This window comes from Diceros bicornis, chromosome 4 (assembly GCF_020826845.1).
Source record: "Diceros bicornis minor isolate mBicDic1 chromosome 4, mDicBic1.mat.cur, whole genome shotgun sequence".
Lineage (NCBI taxonomy): Eukaryota > Metazoa > Chordata > Mammalia > Perissodactyla > Rhinocerotidae > Diceros > Diceros bicornis.
In genome coordinates, this window is record NC_080743.1 from 60,394,350 (window position 1) to 60,410,402 (window position 16,053).

A 16,053-nucleotide genomic window follows, 5' to 3' on the forward strand; every position below is an offset into this window, starting at 1 on the left:
AAAGCACTTTATCTGTATTAACTCATTTATTAATTTGCGCAACAACCCTACAAAGGGAAGGAGTGTTATGGCCCCCATTTTGTAGATGAGGAAACTGAGAGCTGGGAGTCACACCCAGGTTTGAACGGGGGTGGGAGGGGATGCAGAGGTCAGAGGGTGTCCTTTGCTACATCACCGCCCAGTGAAGAGAAGCTAGAAGGGAGCCAGTGGGGAAGTCCCTCTTGCTGCCTCACTTCCATCAGCCCCACTCTTGCTCTCTGCCTTCCACAGAAAAGGATCATCTCCTGTCCCTCCCAGAGGCCCCAGACTCATTTCCCTCCTCCTCCGAGGGGCTGGGGCACAGCGAGGGTAGAGGGGCTCCCCACCAGAGGGAATCAGGCTGAGCAGAAGGGCAGGGGTGACCTGGGTTGGACCCTGTGTGGGCTTGGAGGCCGGGAGGGCAGGGATGCTGGAGGCCCTGCAGGCGGGCGTGGGGACTTGGGGGCCTGGCCAGGAGCCCAGCTGCTTTGCATCTCGAGGTGGAGGAGAGAGACGTGTCAGCTCATTCTTGACTGTAAACACATCCCGGGTTCCCACGCCTCTGATCATGCTCTTGCGGCAGCCCCCACCCCCATCCCCTTCTCCTGTCCGGCCCCTTGCCAGGCTCCCCCCACCCCCCCATAACTGAGGCTAGTAAAAAGAGATGCAAAGCCCTTGGGATTCCCGCCTGGGCTTGGGAAAGACGGGAACCATTGGGAGGCCTCTGCTAGCAGTCTGGGTTTGGATCCAGCTATGATACTACTGGCTGTGTGGCCTTGGGCAGGTGACTTACTCTCTCTGTGCTTGTTTCTTCATCTGTAAAATGAATAATAATACCTACCACAATGGGTTGACTTAGCTTTAAATGGGATGATCCATGTAGATCGCTCAGCACCCTGCCTGTCCTAACACACTAAAGGATTTATGGGGTCACGTTATTATACTTGTTGTGAGGGAAAGTGACTGTGTCCCTCAAACCAGAGGTACAGTGGAGGAATAGAGCTGAGTAGGGGAAGGGAAGGGAGCATCTATATGGGAAGAAGGAGAAATGAGACTACAGTGGGGGAGATCGGGCTCCCCCTCAGTGAGTGAATTGGGGCCCCTGTAGTTGTTTGATTTAAGCCCCTTGGGGGCACTATAATCACATGGGGCCCAGTGCTGCTGGGCCTGGAGGTGTAGGGGGAGGATGGGCCAGGGCCCCAGGTTCCCTCGCCCTTCACTGACGAAGGCTCTGCTGGGAACAGGCTGGGCGGCCAGGCTGGGCGGCCAGGCTGGGGCTCTGGGCTCCTGGTCTGGCCTGTGTTCCCTCCTCAGGGGCTGAGGCTGGTCAGCCCAAACCCTTCTCCTCCCTGCCAGGATCCCCATCCCCTCCCTGCAGACCACCCACGGTCTCACTTCCAGCCCCACCCTGGCTCCAGCCCCGCCACTGACTGGCTGAGGCCTCCTCTGCCTCTAGTCCTACCCTGAGGCCTTCTGGGAAAACAGAACCTCCCCACCCCTCCAGCCAGCTGACCTCTGGTTGTTAGAGTCACCCCCTGGGATTAGGGTCAAGCCCTCCTCATGCTGCCCTGCCCACCTCCAGGTCCCTCTCAAAGCCCCCAGGTGAACCATTTCCTCTAGAAGCTGGTTGGGAGGAGGTGACTGGTGGCGGGGGCTGATGTGAATGGGAGGAAGGACTTGCTTTGGGCTGGCAGCCCAACCTACGTGGCCCCTCCTCCCTGTGCCTCAACTCAGGTCCTTCCTGCCGCAGCTTTTGTCCACATTGCTGTGGCCTCCAGCTCTGGGGACAGACCCAGGCCCGGGGGAAGCCTGGGGGTCCCTGCATGGCTGGAGCTGAGGCTTACCCAGGGACAAGGGTGATGATCCTGAATCCAGACAGCTCCAGTTTGGGGACAGGGGCCCCATGCTAGGACCACAGCCAGGGTCCAAGGAGAAGGGAGTGTGGAGACGCCTGAGGGAAGAAGAGGGGAGATGTGTGGAGGGCACAGGGTCCTGCCCATGGCCCTGGTCCCCAAGCATACTCAAGGGGGTGGTGGGGAGAAGGTCAGCGGGGAGCAGACAGGGTGAGCCCTGGAGGTGGGCACTGGGCCTGGAAGGTGGCCACAGCAGGGCAGGGGCTGAGGGGATAGTTTGGGGATACTGGGAGAAGGAGCCAACTCTGGGAGGGGGAGGGGGTATGTGGGGAATGCTGTGGGGGTGGTACAGTGGGACAGACTATGGGGTCAATCTGAAGGACACTCCTGACTGTGGCCTGGCTTCCTGAGGACAGGCTGAGTCTCCCCCTCACCCCCTCAGAGTGGGCCACAATGCTCAGCTCAGGAGACAAGCCACTGGAAAGACGCTTCTGGCCCTGCCCCGCCAATCCCACCTTCTGAGTTGAGGGTGGTGGGAGGATGGAGCCACCCCATGCAGCCCCTGAGCATGCTCCCTGCTGCCCTCCCCCACATACACACCTGCCAGCCAGCCTCTATTTCCTGTTTTCAGGCTCCACATCCTGAGCGCTGGGATCCCCCAGGAGTCTCTCTGGCCCCCAGGCCCCAGGGCCCAGGGCCGCGTTGCCCTGCCCCTGGTTCACCTGAGTTTCTCAGGCCCCAGGATGCCATAGAGGCCTGGAGACTTCCTTGGGGACTGAGGATGGATGAGAGGAACACAGAGAAGACTAGAGGTCGGGATTTGCCCTGGGGAGCTGTGATGGGGCAACCAGCCAGAGTGAGGAGCGGCTCCGCCTGACTGGAGGGTGGTGGGTAGAAGTTTGCAGTGGGAGGGAGGAAAGCTGGGGAGGAGAGGTGGGCCAGCCCTGCAGCTGTGAGGTGGGGATTAGAGGGCTGGAAGGATTCCTGGAGGGCGGCTGCAGCGGGTGAGATGGGGTTAAGTTAGGGAGCGTATCTCTCTCACTCCCAGACCTGGAGGGAAGGAGCGCTGCAGCGACTGAAGCTGAGGGTGGCTGTGGGGACCCTGGGAGTGTGTGGGTGGGGGGCATGGGGTGGGGCCAGGCAGCAGGCATTCCAGAGATACTCAGGGGAGGCAGGGGGTGAGGGGCCAGCAACCATGACCTTTCTCTCTTCTCAGGAAAATTATAAGCAGATGTGGGCGCCTCAGCTAGGCGTAGAGCAGGGAGCCAGGGCAAGTTGAGGAACATTGAACGTAGAATCTGAAACCCACCGCGGGGGCGGCTGCTTGAGGAGCTCAGCCTCTCCTGAGCTCAGGAGTGAGAACAGACTCATCTGAGTTCCTGACCCACTTCCCACCCACTGGGTGAGGCCAGGGGTGGAGGAGATGGAGAGGAGCCCCTTTCCAGATGGCTGATGGGGTGGTCAGAGGGAAGTGGGGGCTTCCTCTGAAATCTGAGGCCAGGTTGGGGACCTCGGATGATATCACCTGGAGTTGGGTGCAGTGGTGTGCTGGCAAGTGTTTAACAACAGGCTCTGGGTGGGAGCTGGGGCTGGTTTGTAGTGTTTGCTGATTTCCGTGGTGTAAATCATCCCCCATGTCTGATTTCAAGGTACTAATGTGACATCACTGAATGAGGAGCTGGGAAGAGATGTGACACTTGGCTCTCATGAGTATGTATGAGCGGGCGCTAGCACACCAGTGGTTGGGAGGGGCCTCCTTCAAGGTCGCCTGGACCCAGTCCTACTTCTACCTCGTATAGCAGGAAGCCCCCAACTGCATCAGGGTGGTTTTGGCCTCTGCCTGCATACATCCAGTGATGGGGAGCTCACCACTTGAGGTAGCTGATTCCATTACTGAACTGCTTTGACTGTTGGAAAGTTCTTCCTCCAACCGAACGCAAGTCGGCTTCCCTTATAACTTCCCTCATTGGCTCCAGTTTCAGGCCTTGGTACAAATACCAAAGTACCCCAGGTAGTGGCTGGGCTGCGGGCTGAGGATTCTAGAACACTGGTGTGTGGGCGAATGGTGCTGCCCCAGATGTGATGGGGGGCAGTCTGCCAACGGGGGTCAGGGAGCAGAGAAGCAGGAGTGGCACTTGGGCTAGACCTTGAAAGGTGAGGATTCAAGGTGACGAATGGAGGGAGGACGGCTCGGCAGATGAGACAGTGTGGGAGGCTCAAAGGCATGGCAGTGTGCCACCTAGTCAGGAATGAGACCTGGGGGGCTGGAGCCCAGGGGGCTTGGGGCCAGAGGACAAGAGGCAGCAGCCTCATCTCTTCTGTCACCCCTGCCCAGGTCTCTGCAGACACTTGGTCTTCCAGGTTTGTGGCTGCTGTGCCCCTCAGCTGCCTTGCCCTGCCACAGGCCTCTGCAATGTCATCACCTCTGCACTCCCTCTTCCTGGCACTGGGCCTGGGGCTGGCTGGAACCCTCAACCCCAATGACCCCAACACCTGCAGCTTCTGGGAAAGGTGAGAGGGGCCCCTGCCACGCCTCGAGGGCATCAAGCTCCAGCCCCCCATTCTCTCTACTGGGGCTCCTCTTCCCCTTCCTCCTTCCCTTGCCTCCCTCCCTCTCTCCAGCCCTCACCTCCCTCCTATTTCTGCTTCTGCTCTCTCTACTCCCCTCAGTGGGCTGCCTCTGTCTCCATCCCCATCTCTGACCTTGTCTCAGTCTCCATCCTGGCTCTGACCTTGTCCCTTCTTTATCCCTGTCCCTTGGTCCTTGTGGGAGGCAGCTTCAGGACAGAGGAGGAGGAGGGAAAAATTGAAGGCTCTGGTCCTGTAGGGTGAAAAGGGGGTTCTGTTGGGAGGTGTCTCAGAAACATTCCAATTTTGGGAGGATGCCTCCAGACTCCAAAGATGGGGTAGAATGGGGGTCCGTCCTAGGCTTGGGGGAGCAAGCCCACATGTAGGGATGGCGATTCCCCACTGTGGCCAAGCTGTCAGGCCCCGTTTCCCCGGCATCCTGCGCCACCTCAGGCCTCTCCCTGCCTTGGGCCCCTCACCCTTCCCCTGTCTTGCAGCTATACGACCACCACCAAGGAGTCCCACTCCCGCCCCTTCAGCCTGCTCCCCTTGGAGCCCTGCGACCGGCCCTGGGAGAGCCCCCACACCTGCCCCCGGCCCACGTGAGTGCCCCGTCCCTCCATGGCCATATGGGCTGCCTGAGTAGCTGCCTCGGCCTGGCCCCTGGCCCTCCACTCCCCCATTCTCTTCTCAGAGCCTTTCAAGTTTACAGGAAGCATCTGGCATCCAGGCACTCAAGGCGAGCTGTGGGGGTTTGTGTAGAGTGTGTGTTTGGGGTGTGCACGTGTGGTATATTGTATGCGTATGTGGTTGGGTGGGGGGGCAAAGGGGGAATGCTCTTTCTATGCTCCCCCAGCCCAGAGAGTTGGGCATGCCCCAGGCCTCTCCCAGTGCTGCACTGTGGTGAGGGTGGACAGCTGGGGCCACCGTCCGGGTCTCCCCCAGGGTTGTCTACCGGACCGTGTACCGCCAGGTGGTGAAGACGGACCACCGAAGGCGCCTGCAGTGCTGCCGGGGCTTCTATGAGAGCAGTGGGGCCTGTGTCCGTGAGTCCGGGGGAGGGCCAGGGAGGGGGGCGGGATGGGGCTGTGGAATGGGGTGGCCTAGTCCACCCCGCCTAGGCCTTCCCTGCCCCCACCAGGGTAGGGCTACTCCTCTGCCCCTTGGGTTTTCTCCCCCTCCTTACCCTCCACCTGGCGTTGTCCCTGGGTCCTGGCGAGCACTTCCCTCTCAGCTGCCACTTCATACCTCTGTCTCTAGCAGAGCCTCCTCCCCTCTCTCCATGTCTCTCAGCAGTCTCTGTCTCTGCATCTCTGTCCAGAGCTCTCTTTCTGTCTCTGGGCTGCCTGTGTCTCTGTCACCATGTATCTGGGGGCTCAGTGTCTGGGCCCATCTCTGTCTCTTCCTGTCCCTGTCTCCCTGCTGCTGTCTCTGACTTGTCACTGTCCAGTCTCTCCTGCCTCCTGCCCCCCCAGCACCCTGAAACCCCCAGATTGGAGCCTGCTCTGCCTCTCTCCCCTTTCCACAGCCCTAGCCTGTCGCCAGCCCCTGCAGAGACTCCCTTCCAGCCTGACTCACCCTCCTGAGCCCTACCCTCTCCCTGGACAGCATCCACGTCTAGTTCCCCCTCCCCATTCTTCCAACAAGATGCTTTGAGAATTTCACAGAAAGGGGCTGGGGAGCCCAGAATCCTGAGATCTCGTCAAGTTCTGACCTGAGTTGCTGCCTGTCAGTCTTTCTGCTTCTCAGAGGCAGAACTGATGCTAGGAGAACTCCAGGTCCCTGGTGGGGAAGGAAGAGGGGGTTAGGTTTCAGAGAATAAAAGGTGGGTGGGGGCAGGGGTGGAGGCATCTTCTCACCCCCTGATCTCTGCCCCAGCGCTCTGTGTTCAGGAGTGCGTCCACGGCCGCTGCGTGGCACCCAACCAGTGCCAGTGTGTGCAAGACTGGCGGGGCGATGACTGCTCCAGTGGTGAGTGGCTGGTGACTTCAGGGACACAGGACCCTCAGGCAACCCTCCCTAGAGCACAGGGGCTTAGGACCCCAGGGCAATTACCCACCAGAGCCCCATTGCAGCCAGCTGCCTTTTCTGGAGATGCGGTACAGCAGATGGGCCAAGCTGGGCATGGGCGTGTATGGGGGGGCCGGGAGACAGAGACAGGGACTAACTCGAGGCTAGGGAGGGGCGAGAGCCCTGGTGACCCCCTTCCACCCTCCTCATCCCACAGCATGTGCCCCAGGAGTGTGGGGGCCACAGTGTGACAGGCCCTGCAGTTGCGGCAACGGCAGCTCCTGTGACCCCAAGAGTGGGGCATGTTCCTGCCCCTCTGGCCTGCAGCCCCCACACTGCTTTCAGCCCTGCTCCCCTGGCCGCTATGGCCCTGCCTGCCAGTTCAGCTGCCAGTGCCACGGGGCACCCTGTGACCCCCAGACTGGAGCCTGCTTCTGCCCTCCTGAGAGAACTGGGCCCAGGTGCGTAATGAGGGGAAAACACAATAATGGGGCCACAGACACAGGACCAAGCGGGCATACATGGGGATACAAGGAGACTCAGACAGGATCCCAAATGTGGGGATGGAGCTGAGAGGCCAGGATCCTAGACCCAGCTCTGCCACTTGCTGGTTGAGTGACCTTGATCACTGACTCTTCGTGAGCTTGTTTTCTGTGTTTGAAACGGAAGCGGTGTTGTCCACCTAGAAGGGCTGCTGTGAAGAGAACCTGAGGTAGTGTGTGTGTGAAAGCATGTTGTCCAGTGGGGCTGAGACAGGCACCCAGAGAACCCTGCTGCAAGGCAGGGTGCAGGGAGAGCTGGACAGTCACGGGAGGGAGAGGGTGCACCGAGGTCCCAGCTTCATGGAGGAGCTCGGGAGTTGAGCCCTCCAGGACAGAAAAAGTATGGCAGGCAGAGGCGTCCCCCCCCCCCGCCCCCAACGGGGAGGTGCAGCGGAGGGCACATGGGGAGCAGACGTGCCGTGGCTCTTCACTACCCCAGTGGTTGGGGCTGGGTGTTCCTGCTATTTCCAGTTGTGGAAACCTTTGCTTTCCAGTGCCCAGCAGGGAAGGGGGGTGGGACCGAAAGGGCAGGTGGGACTCACTGAGTCCTGGGTCAGGCCTTCCTCCTGGGGGGACCTGTGTGTGGTTGGTTAGCCCTTGGAGGCAAAGGGGGCGGCAGGTACCCCTTGTTGACCTCCTGACCCTGCTGCTCTGCCCAGCAGCTGTGAGGTGTCCTGTCGCCTGGCCGCTGCTGGCTTCTCCTGTCCCAGCACCTCTCCTTGCCACAACGGAGGGGTCTTCCAGGCCTCCCAGGGCTCCTGCAGCTGCCCACCTGGCTGGATGGTATGAAGGGTGTGGCCTGTGCGGATAGGGTGGGAGTCTGGGGAGAATTCTGTGGCTGGTTCTTAACAGGGCTTCCAGGAGGATGTGTGTGAGGGGGGTGGGCTGTGTGCTCCCTGGGGAGGTCTGAGGACTCTGGGTATGGGGGTATGAGGGGTCCTGTCCCCATGGGGAGGGGGCTGGGCTCCTGGGGCTCTGGCGACTTCTCACCCCAACAGGGCACCATCTGCTCCCTGCCCTGCCTGGAGGGCTTCCATGGACCCAACTGCTCCCAGGAATGTCGCTGTCACAACGGCGGCCTCTGCGACCGATTCACTGGGCAATGTCGCTGCGCTCCGGGCTACACGGGGGATCGGTGAGTGACGCGGGCGAGGGCGAGGGCGGGAGCGGCGGGGGACGGGCCAGGAGGAGGTGGGCGCGGCCGGGCTCACTCAGCGAGGCGCCCAGGTGCCGTGAGGAGTGCCCCGTGGGCCGCTTCGGGCAGGACTGTGCCGAGACGTGCGACTGCGCCCCTGGCGCCCGCTGCTTCCCGGCCAACGGCGCGTGTCTGTGCGAACACGGCTTCACCGGGGACCGCTGCGCCGAGCGCCTCTGCCCCGACGGCCTCTACGGCCTCAGCTGCCAAGTGCCCTGCACCTGCGACCAGAAGCACAGCCTCAGGTGGGCCGCGGGACACTGTGGTCAAGGGGTCAAGAGGCCAGTGGGAGAGGCCTTCGGTGCTGACGCCGCCGAAATCACGAGAAGAGCCAAGGGCATATCCAAGGGCGGGACAGAGAGCACGGAAGTGAAAAGGGAGGGGCCGCGGGGGCGGGGGCGGGGGCGGGAGGGCACTCTCGGAACAGCGCCGCGCACCCCTGATGGCCCCCTCATTGGGCGATGCCCAGCTCCCACCACGCGGAGGGGTCGAGGAGCTCGGCCTTTGCCCCCGGCTCAGACCGCGCGGCGCCCCGGTCTCTGCCCACAGCTGCCACCCCATGAGCGGGGAGTGCTCGTGCCTGCCAGGCTGGGCGGGTCTCCACTGCAATGAGAGCTGCCCGCAGGACACGCACGGGCCCGGCTGCCAGGAGCACTGCCTCTGCCTGCACGGCGGCGTCTGCCAGCCCGACAGTGGCCTCTGCCGGTGCGCGCCGGGCTACACGGTGAGGCGCGCCCCGCCGCGAGGAAGGTGGGGAGAGGCCGAGGAGCCGGCCTGCCCGCTCACTAGTCCGTCCACCCGCGTTCAGGGCCCCCACTGTGCTAGCCTTTGCCCCCCTGACACTTACGGAGTCAACTGCTCCGCACGCTGCTCCTGCGAAAACGCCATCGCCTGCTCGCCCATCGACGGTACTTGCGTCTGCAAGGAAGGTAATGGGCTGGGGTCTCCGGCAGGGGCGATTTGCGGGGAGGGCCCGCCGTAAGAAAGGAGGGTCCAAGGGTAGGGGCAGACCAAGGGCAGGGGAGAGGCTGCAGGGTAAGGGCGGAGCCACTGGGCAGCAGCTGGATGGTGGGAAAGTAGCCAGGCTATTTCCTTTCTGGAATATCATCCACTTTGCTTGTCTTCAACCACAAAAATCCTACTCGTCCTTAAAGGCCCAGGCCAGAATGCACCTCTTTGGTGAACATTTCTCTCCGTCAGTCATACAGAACCACACAATGGCCGCGCCAGGAAGGGCCTCCAAGATCTACCAGGCGTGGCACGTTGGCAACCTTTAGGCTGGATTCTGATGCCCTGTTTGGCTAGCTCTCTATTATATTTAGCAAACCTCCAGTCTGCAGTCCCCACTACTCCCTATTGTCTTACACATGGTCTGAATGACTCATTTGGTTACCTGATGGGGCCTCTCTCAGCATTTGGGTTTGCTGCTGATCCCCTTCATTTTGCACGAGGCACACAAGACCCAGACTCAGCAAGGAGCCATGCGTCACCAGGAGCCACTCAGTCTTCTGTGCAACACCTAACAGTTTACATGTTTGTCTCTTGTATGGAGCCATGAGCACCCCACTGCCACCCCCAGCTCATAGCACAGAGCCTGGTACAGCCAATGCCCACTGTGTGCTTGCTCAGGAGGGGAGCTGGGTCCCCATGCCTATGTGCAAGGCCCCTCTTCCAGGTTGGCAGCGTGGTAACTGCTCTGTGCCCTGCCCGCCTGGAACCTGGGGTTTCGGTTGCAATGCCAGCTGCCAGTGTGCCCATGAAGCAGCCTGCAGCCCCCAAACTGGAGCCTGTACCTGCACCCCTGGGTGGCACGGGGTCCATTGCCAGCTCCCCTGCCCGGTAAGTGCCCAACAGCCTGCCTGCCTCGGGGAGTGGAGGGCATGGCACCCCCCAGCTGACTGGCCTGCCCTACCCTCTACTCCCTCTCCAAGAAGGGGCAGTTTGGTGAAGGCTGTGCAGGTCGCTGTGACTGTGACCACTCTGATGGCTGCGACCCTGTTCATGGACACTGCCACTGCCAAGCTGGCTGGACAGGTGAGCATTCTGTGTGTCCAAGCCCCAGGCCTACTGGGAAGTTGGGGGATGCATACTACCAGACATATGTCCAGAAGAACCCCTATGGAAGGAGGGGGCCCAGGCCAGGCTCACCCTACCCCTCTCTCTCACAGGAAGCCGCTGCCACCTGCCCTGCCCTGAGGGCTTCTGGGGAGCCAACTGTAGCAAAACCTGCACCTGCAAGAATGGGGGCACCTGCATCCCTGAGAATGGCAACTGTGTGTGTGCGCCCGGGTTCCGGGGCCCCTCCTGCCAGAAACGTGAGGCTCCCTCTCACCCGCCTGCCAGCAGTAGGGTGCAGTGTCAGATATCAGTGCCCCCACTCTACCCTTCTTGGTCTCTTCCGCTGACTCCAGTCTTTGGGGGGTTGCTGCAGTGGGAAGGAGGGAGGGAGATAGTGGGGTCAAGGGCTGACCAAGGGTTGGCCCCTGCCCCCAGTCACCATGAGCCCCCCTCCCCCAGCCTGTCAGCCCGGCCGCTATGGCAAACGCTGTGTGCCCTGCAAGTGCGTGAACCACTCCTCCTGCCACCCCTTGAATGGGACCTGCTACTGCCTGGCCGGCTGGACGGGCCCCGACTGCTCCCAGAGTATGTGGTGGCTTGTGTGTTTGAGCATTTGTGCGTGCGGAGAGGGTGGGTTGAGGACCCAAGGCTCCTGTCCCCCGGCTCCTGGGTATAAAAGCCTCAAGACCCATGTTGATTCAATCAGTTATATAAACAATATAAACAAATATTTATTTATTGGGCATCACTTACATGCTGGGTACCGTTCTAGGTGCTGAGGATGCAGTGAGGAACAGATCAGGTAAAAAAATTCCCTGCCCTTCTGCACGGGATCCTGGGAAGAGCAGTATTTGTACAGGGTCGGGGATGGGGGGAGGGGGTGAGGGAAACCATAAGCTAGGTTTTGGACATGTTCTTTTTTTTTCTTTGCCATTTCTCAATTTATTTTTATTTATTTATACATGGCTGCTTTCCCACTTAAATATATGAAGAATCATGGAAAAGATTAGTCCCAACAAACTGAGTAAAACAAATTTTGCAAAGGGGAAATGAGAAGCTGTCACTATGAGAAAGGCTGGAGGGTAGAGGGATGGGATCTTGGCAAAGAGTTTTTCCATAGAATTCGGTAACAGCCAGTATTAGATTATTTGCTAGTGTCAGACACACAAAAATTATGCCTTAAATAGTATGGATACTTCTTGGTTATGTTTAAAAAAAGTCCAGAGCTAAGCAATGCTGGGTGGTTTGGAAGCTTCTGGTTGCCTGGCCTGGTGACATTATTTCAAAATGGCTATTGGATAGCCAAGCACAGATGTTGCGGGGGCAGCTGGGCACGTGGGGCTGGACATCAGCATCTGTGAGTCATCAGTGTGCAGAAACACGTCAAAGCCTTGGAGTCCCTGGGGAGACCAAAGCTGAGCGGAAGATTTCAGTGATGCTGGGGGCTGAGAATTCATCCAAGAGGGGCTGGCCCTGCCCCGCCAGACAGGCACCTTGTCTCCTGCAGCGTGCCCTCTAGGACACTGGGGAGCCAACTGCGCCCAGCCCTGCCAGTGTCGCCATGGTGGGACCTGCCACCCCCAGGATGGGAGCTGTTTCTGCCCCCCAGGCTGGACCGGACACCTCTGCTTGGAAGGTACCAGTAGAAGGGGAACTCCATGCCCCTGTCCCCAAGTGAGCTGTAGCCCATGGAGGAGACTGCAGTTTCCTGGCCCCTCTGATCCCTGCTTGCCTCCTTGGCTCTCTCCCAGGCTGTTCTCCAGGGACGTTCGGTGCCAATTGCTCCCAAGCATGCCAGTGTGGTTCTGGAGAGAGGTGCCACCCAGAGACCGGCGCCTGTGTGTGTCCCCGGGGCACAGTGGTGCCCCCTGTAGGATTGGTGAGTTCTCCTCTAGACTCCCATCGTCCCCAGGGAACCAGGACACAGGTAACTGCCCAGGTCTCTGCCAGGACCTAGACCCCTCGTATCACCCTGCCTCCCTACCGGGGCCTCTCCCAGGCAAGATACTGTCCTGAGTGGCCACCCCATCCCACATAGGAAGCCAGGAGCCCTTCACCATAATGCCTACCACTCCAATGGCCTATAACACGCTGGGGGCAGTGATTGGCATCGCAGTGCTGGGGTCCCTGGTGGTGGCCCTGGTGGCACTGTTCATTGGCTACCGCCATTGGCAAAAAGGCAAGGAGCACCAACACTTGGCAGTGGCCTACCGCAGCGGGCGAGTGAACGGTTCTGAGTACGTCATGCCAGGTGAGCTGGCCTGGAGGTGGGGGACACGCATGACTGGCTGGTTCATAGGCTTAGGGCGGATGGGGTGTGGGGCTCCTGTGTCCCTTCCTGGACCCAGGAGATGGGAAGTGGGGAGTTGGAGGGAGGAAGGGAGGTTGGGGGGCCAATTACTTATCTCCTGGGACAGAACAACTCTCTTGGGCCTGGGCCTGCCTCTGAGTGGGCAGGTCACATTGCACCTGTGTCTGTTCGTGCAGATGTCCCTCAGAGCTACAGTCACTACTACTCCAACCCCAGCTACCACACCCTGTCACAGTGCTCACCTAACCCCCCGCCCCCGAACAAGGTCAGTGTGGGGAGAGGGGATGCGCTTGGAAGGGATGAGCGCAGACCTGGTTCTCTGGAAAGCTCCATCCTTGCATGTTACCCTCCCTACTTCACCCCTCCCCTATCAGGTTCCAGGCAGTCAGCTTTTTGCCAGCCTCCAGGCCCCTGAGCGGCCAGGTGGAGCCCATGGGCATGACTATCACGCCACCCTGCCTGCTGACTGGAAGCACCGCCGGGAGCCCCCTCCAGGGTCTCTGGACAGGGGTAGGAGCCTGGAGGCCAAGGCCTCTGGTGAGGGTAGATGCGTGCAGCCCAGCATCCTGCTCCATCTGAGTGTGTGTCTGCAGAAGGGGGTTCTGGGCCCCAGTTCTAGAGGAGGCAGGAGCCTCGGGAGGGGACCTGGGGTCTGATTGCATGTTGCCTCCTCCTCCTCAGGTAGCAGCCGCCTAGACCGAAGCTACAGCTGTAGCTACAGCAATAGTAACGGCCCAGGCCTGTTCTATAGTAAAGGTATGGACAGAGGGGGCAACAAGGGAGGGGGCTGAGCTGGGGTTTAGGAGCCAGTGCCTCCACTGAGCCTCACTTCTTTCCCCTATCCTTAGGGCCCATCTCTGAAGAGGGACTGGGGGCCAGCATGGCTTCCTTGAGCAGTGAAAACCCCTATGCCACCATCCGGGACCTGCCCAGCCTGCTAGGGAGCCCCCGGGAGAGCAGCTATGTGGAGATGAAAGGCCCTCCCTCAGGATCCCCCCACAGGAAGCCTCCTCAGCTCCGGGACAGCCAGAGGCGGCGACACCCCCAGCCACAGAGAGACAGTGGCACCTATGAACAGCCCAACCCTCTGACCCATGGTGAGCCTTCCTTCTCCAATGGGGCAGGGGCTAGAGAGAACTGGGACAAGGGAGGTAGAATAAGAGAAGGGACAGAGAGAGAGAATATGGAGGCAGCATCAGGTGGCAGCAAGAGCAAGGCCTTTGGGGTCAGACTTGTGTCATACCAGGCCTGATGTCTGGGAAGTCACAGGGCCTCTTAGAGCCTGTGAGTGGTGGTGCCTACCTCACAGGGCTGTGGATTTGAAACTGGTGGTTGTACAGCACCTGAGCTGTGGAGTTGGTACCCAGAAAAGTGGGGAACAAGGCAGGTGACAAAGTGTCCTGTCCTGTGGGGTGGGCAGGTCGAGGTAGCCTCCCCCACTGGCGCTGAGGAGCTGCACACACTGGCCTCTAACCAGGCACCATCCATCTGTCTTTGGGGAGAAGAAGCTAGAGAGGGGAGGAGAGTGGTGAGAAGGGGAGGAGCCACCTCCCCCTCATCCTGTCCCCTCTCTGTCTCCAGACCGAGACTCCGTGGGCTCCCAGCCCCCTCTGCCTCCGGGCCTGCCCCCCGGCCACTACGACTCACCCAAGAACAGCCACATCCCTGGACACTATGACCTGCCTCCAGTACGGCATCCCCCATCACCCCCACTTCGGCGCCAGGACCGTTGAGGGGTCACGATGGTGTGCAGAGGCTAGCACACCTATTCTGCCCGAGGCTCGGGACAGAGCCCGCTGTACCCTGCCAGGAGCAGGGAGAGGACCAGCGGGCCGTGAACATGAACATGTTTAATAGAGGAAGTGCATGGAAAGGGGATGGGAGCCTGGCTCCCAGGTTCCATCCTGGGAGACACTGGTTATCAGGAAGGCTGTGTTCCCTGTCCCCAGCACACTGCTCCCCAAGGCCCCCAGGGCCCTGTGTACATAAACTGGTGGGTTGAATGTTGCTGGATAATTCTGATTTGAGATTGATGTCAAAAATGTATATTGGGTACATTTTCTGTGCACTCACAGGCTGGGTCCTGTGTGTGTGTATGTGTGAGTGTGAGTGTGTGTGTGTGTGTGATTTCAGAGGGGTACCAGGCATAGGTCCTGTCCTAGGGCACTCACCATTTAGTCTAGAGACAACTCAAACCCAGTTAACTTTAGCAATAGCCTAACTGGCCTCTCTCTGTGTTCAGTTGGTACCCCCTCCAACCAACTGCTCAAAATACAAGCTGGTTAGGTCGGCCCAGCTGGAAAATCTTCATGGGTGCCCCATTGTTCTTGGGCCACAGTCAAAACTGTCAAAGACCTTAAAGGCTCTCTGGCCTGGCCTGTCTCTTCAGCCTCACTTTGAACTGTGTTCCCTGTCACTCCACTCCAGCCACACTGGCCTCTAGATCCTCCTATCAGCCACACTTCTTCCTACCACAGGGACTTTGCACATCTGGAATGCTCTTCCTCCTCCACTCACCTGTTAATGCCTACCTGTCCTCCACATCCCCTCCTCAGGGAAGCATCTCTCTTTCATAGCGCTGATCACAACTGTGTTCACTCACCAGATGTCTGCAGAAGGCCTCAGGGTGCCAGGCCTCTGTAACGTGTTGTTTCTTGATGTGATTCTTTGATTAATCTGTGCCCCCCCTGCACGAGACTGTAAGTTCCCTGAAGGCAAGAGTCCTGTGTTTATGCTCAACAATGGTTCCCTTTGGCACATGGTAGAATTCAATAAATGTTCCCAAAAGGCTGAGTGGCTGAGTGAATTAAAAGTACCAGCAGTAAAATTTCTTCTCTGTATCTGGTAAATGCTCAGATAGACAGGCAAGTTGTGTGCTCTGAGAGCCAATAGACCGCATTGGCGGGAGGCTTCCCCAAAGGATGGCATTTCTACAGGGGAACAGCACAAAGGCTCAAAGGCGGAAAGGTTCTGGGAGTAGCAGTGGGGTGCGGAGGCTGGAGGTAGGAAGGCAGACTCTAGAGGGTATACTCAAGTGGGGGCCCAGCAGGAGGGAACCGTCAGGGTCTAGACTACATGAGGACTTTGAACCCAAGATTTCTAGGAAATTGGCCCGCCTCATTAACTCATTAGCGGCTCAACTAAGTCCCCAGACTTCCAGGAGGCTGAATAGATGGGGTCGAGAATGGAAACCGAGCGCCACGCCAACTCGCCAACTCGGTGGGTCTCTCTGGGCTTTTCCTCTCCTTACAGAATAGGATGGCAGGCCCTGGAGAGTGGATCAGCCCCCACCCGGCCTCTCCCCTCCTAGATTTTGACTGCCGCGATCCCTAATACGCCGAGGGAGCCCCCCGCTTTCCCGGGCTGAGTTTCGCGGGTGACTTTGGATGGCTCCTTGCGCGCCCTAGCCCCGCCCCTCCGTCCTGGTCTCGCCCTAGCCCCGCCCCTCCGTCCCGGTCCTGCCGTAGTCCCGCCCCCTCAGCTCCAGTCCCTCTGCCA

General features: G+C 59.7%; 1 protein-coding gene across 1 annotated transcript; it reads left to right on the forward strand.

Annotated features, from left to right (window-relative positions):
• Positions 1 to 3,593: 3,593 nt before the first annotated feature.
• Positions 3,594 to 15,341, forward strand: PEAR1 (platelet endothelial aggregation receptor 1). The gene is given in 24 exon segments (XM_058539496.1): positions 3,594 to 4,382; positions 4,937 to 5,041; positions 5,385 to 5,485; positions 6,318 to 6,410; positions 6,667 to 6,910; positions 7,654 to 7,774; positions 7,990 to 8,126; positions 8,219 to 8,431; positions 8,736 to 8,910; positions 8,995 to 9,115; positions 9,862 to 10,025; positions 10,118 to 10,220; positions 10,355 to 10,501; positions 10,704 to 10,829; positions 11,017 to 11,046; positions 11,752 to 11,880; positions 11,996 to 12,088; positions 12,091 to 12,123; positions 12,283 to 12,495; positions 12,732 to 12,820; positions 12,930 to 13,065; positions 13,237 to 13,311; positions 13,404 to 13,652; positions 14,137 to 15,341. Coding segments are annotated over 24 exon segments (3,363 nt in total). The 5' UTR covers positions 3,594 to 4,068; the 3' UTR covers positions 14,289 to 15,341.
• Positions 15,342 to 16,053: the final 712 nt, after the last annotated feature.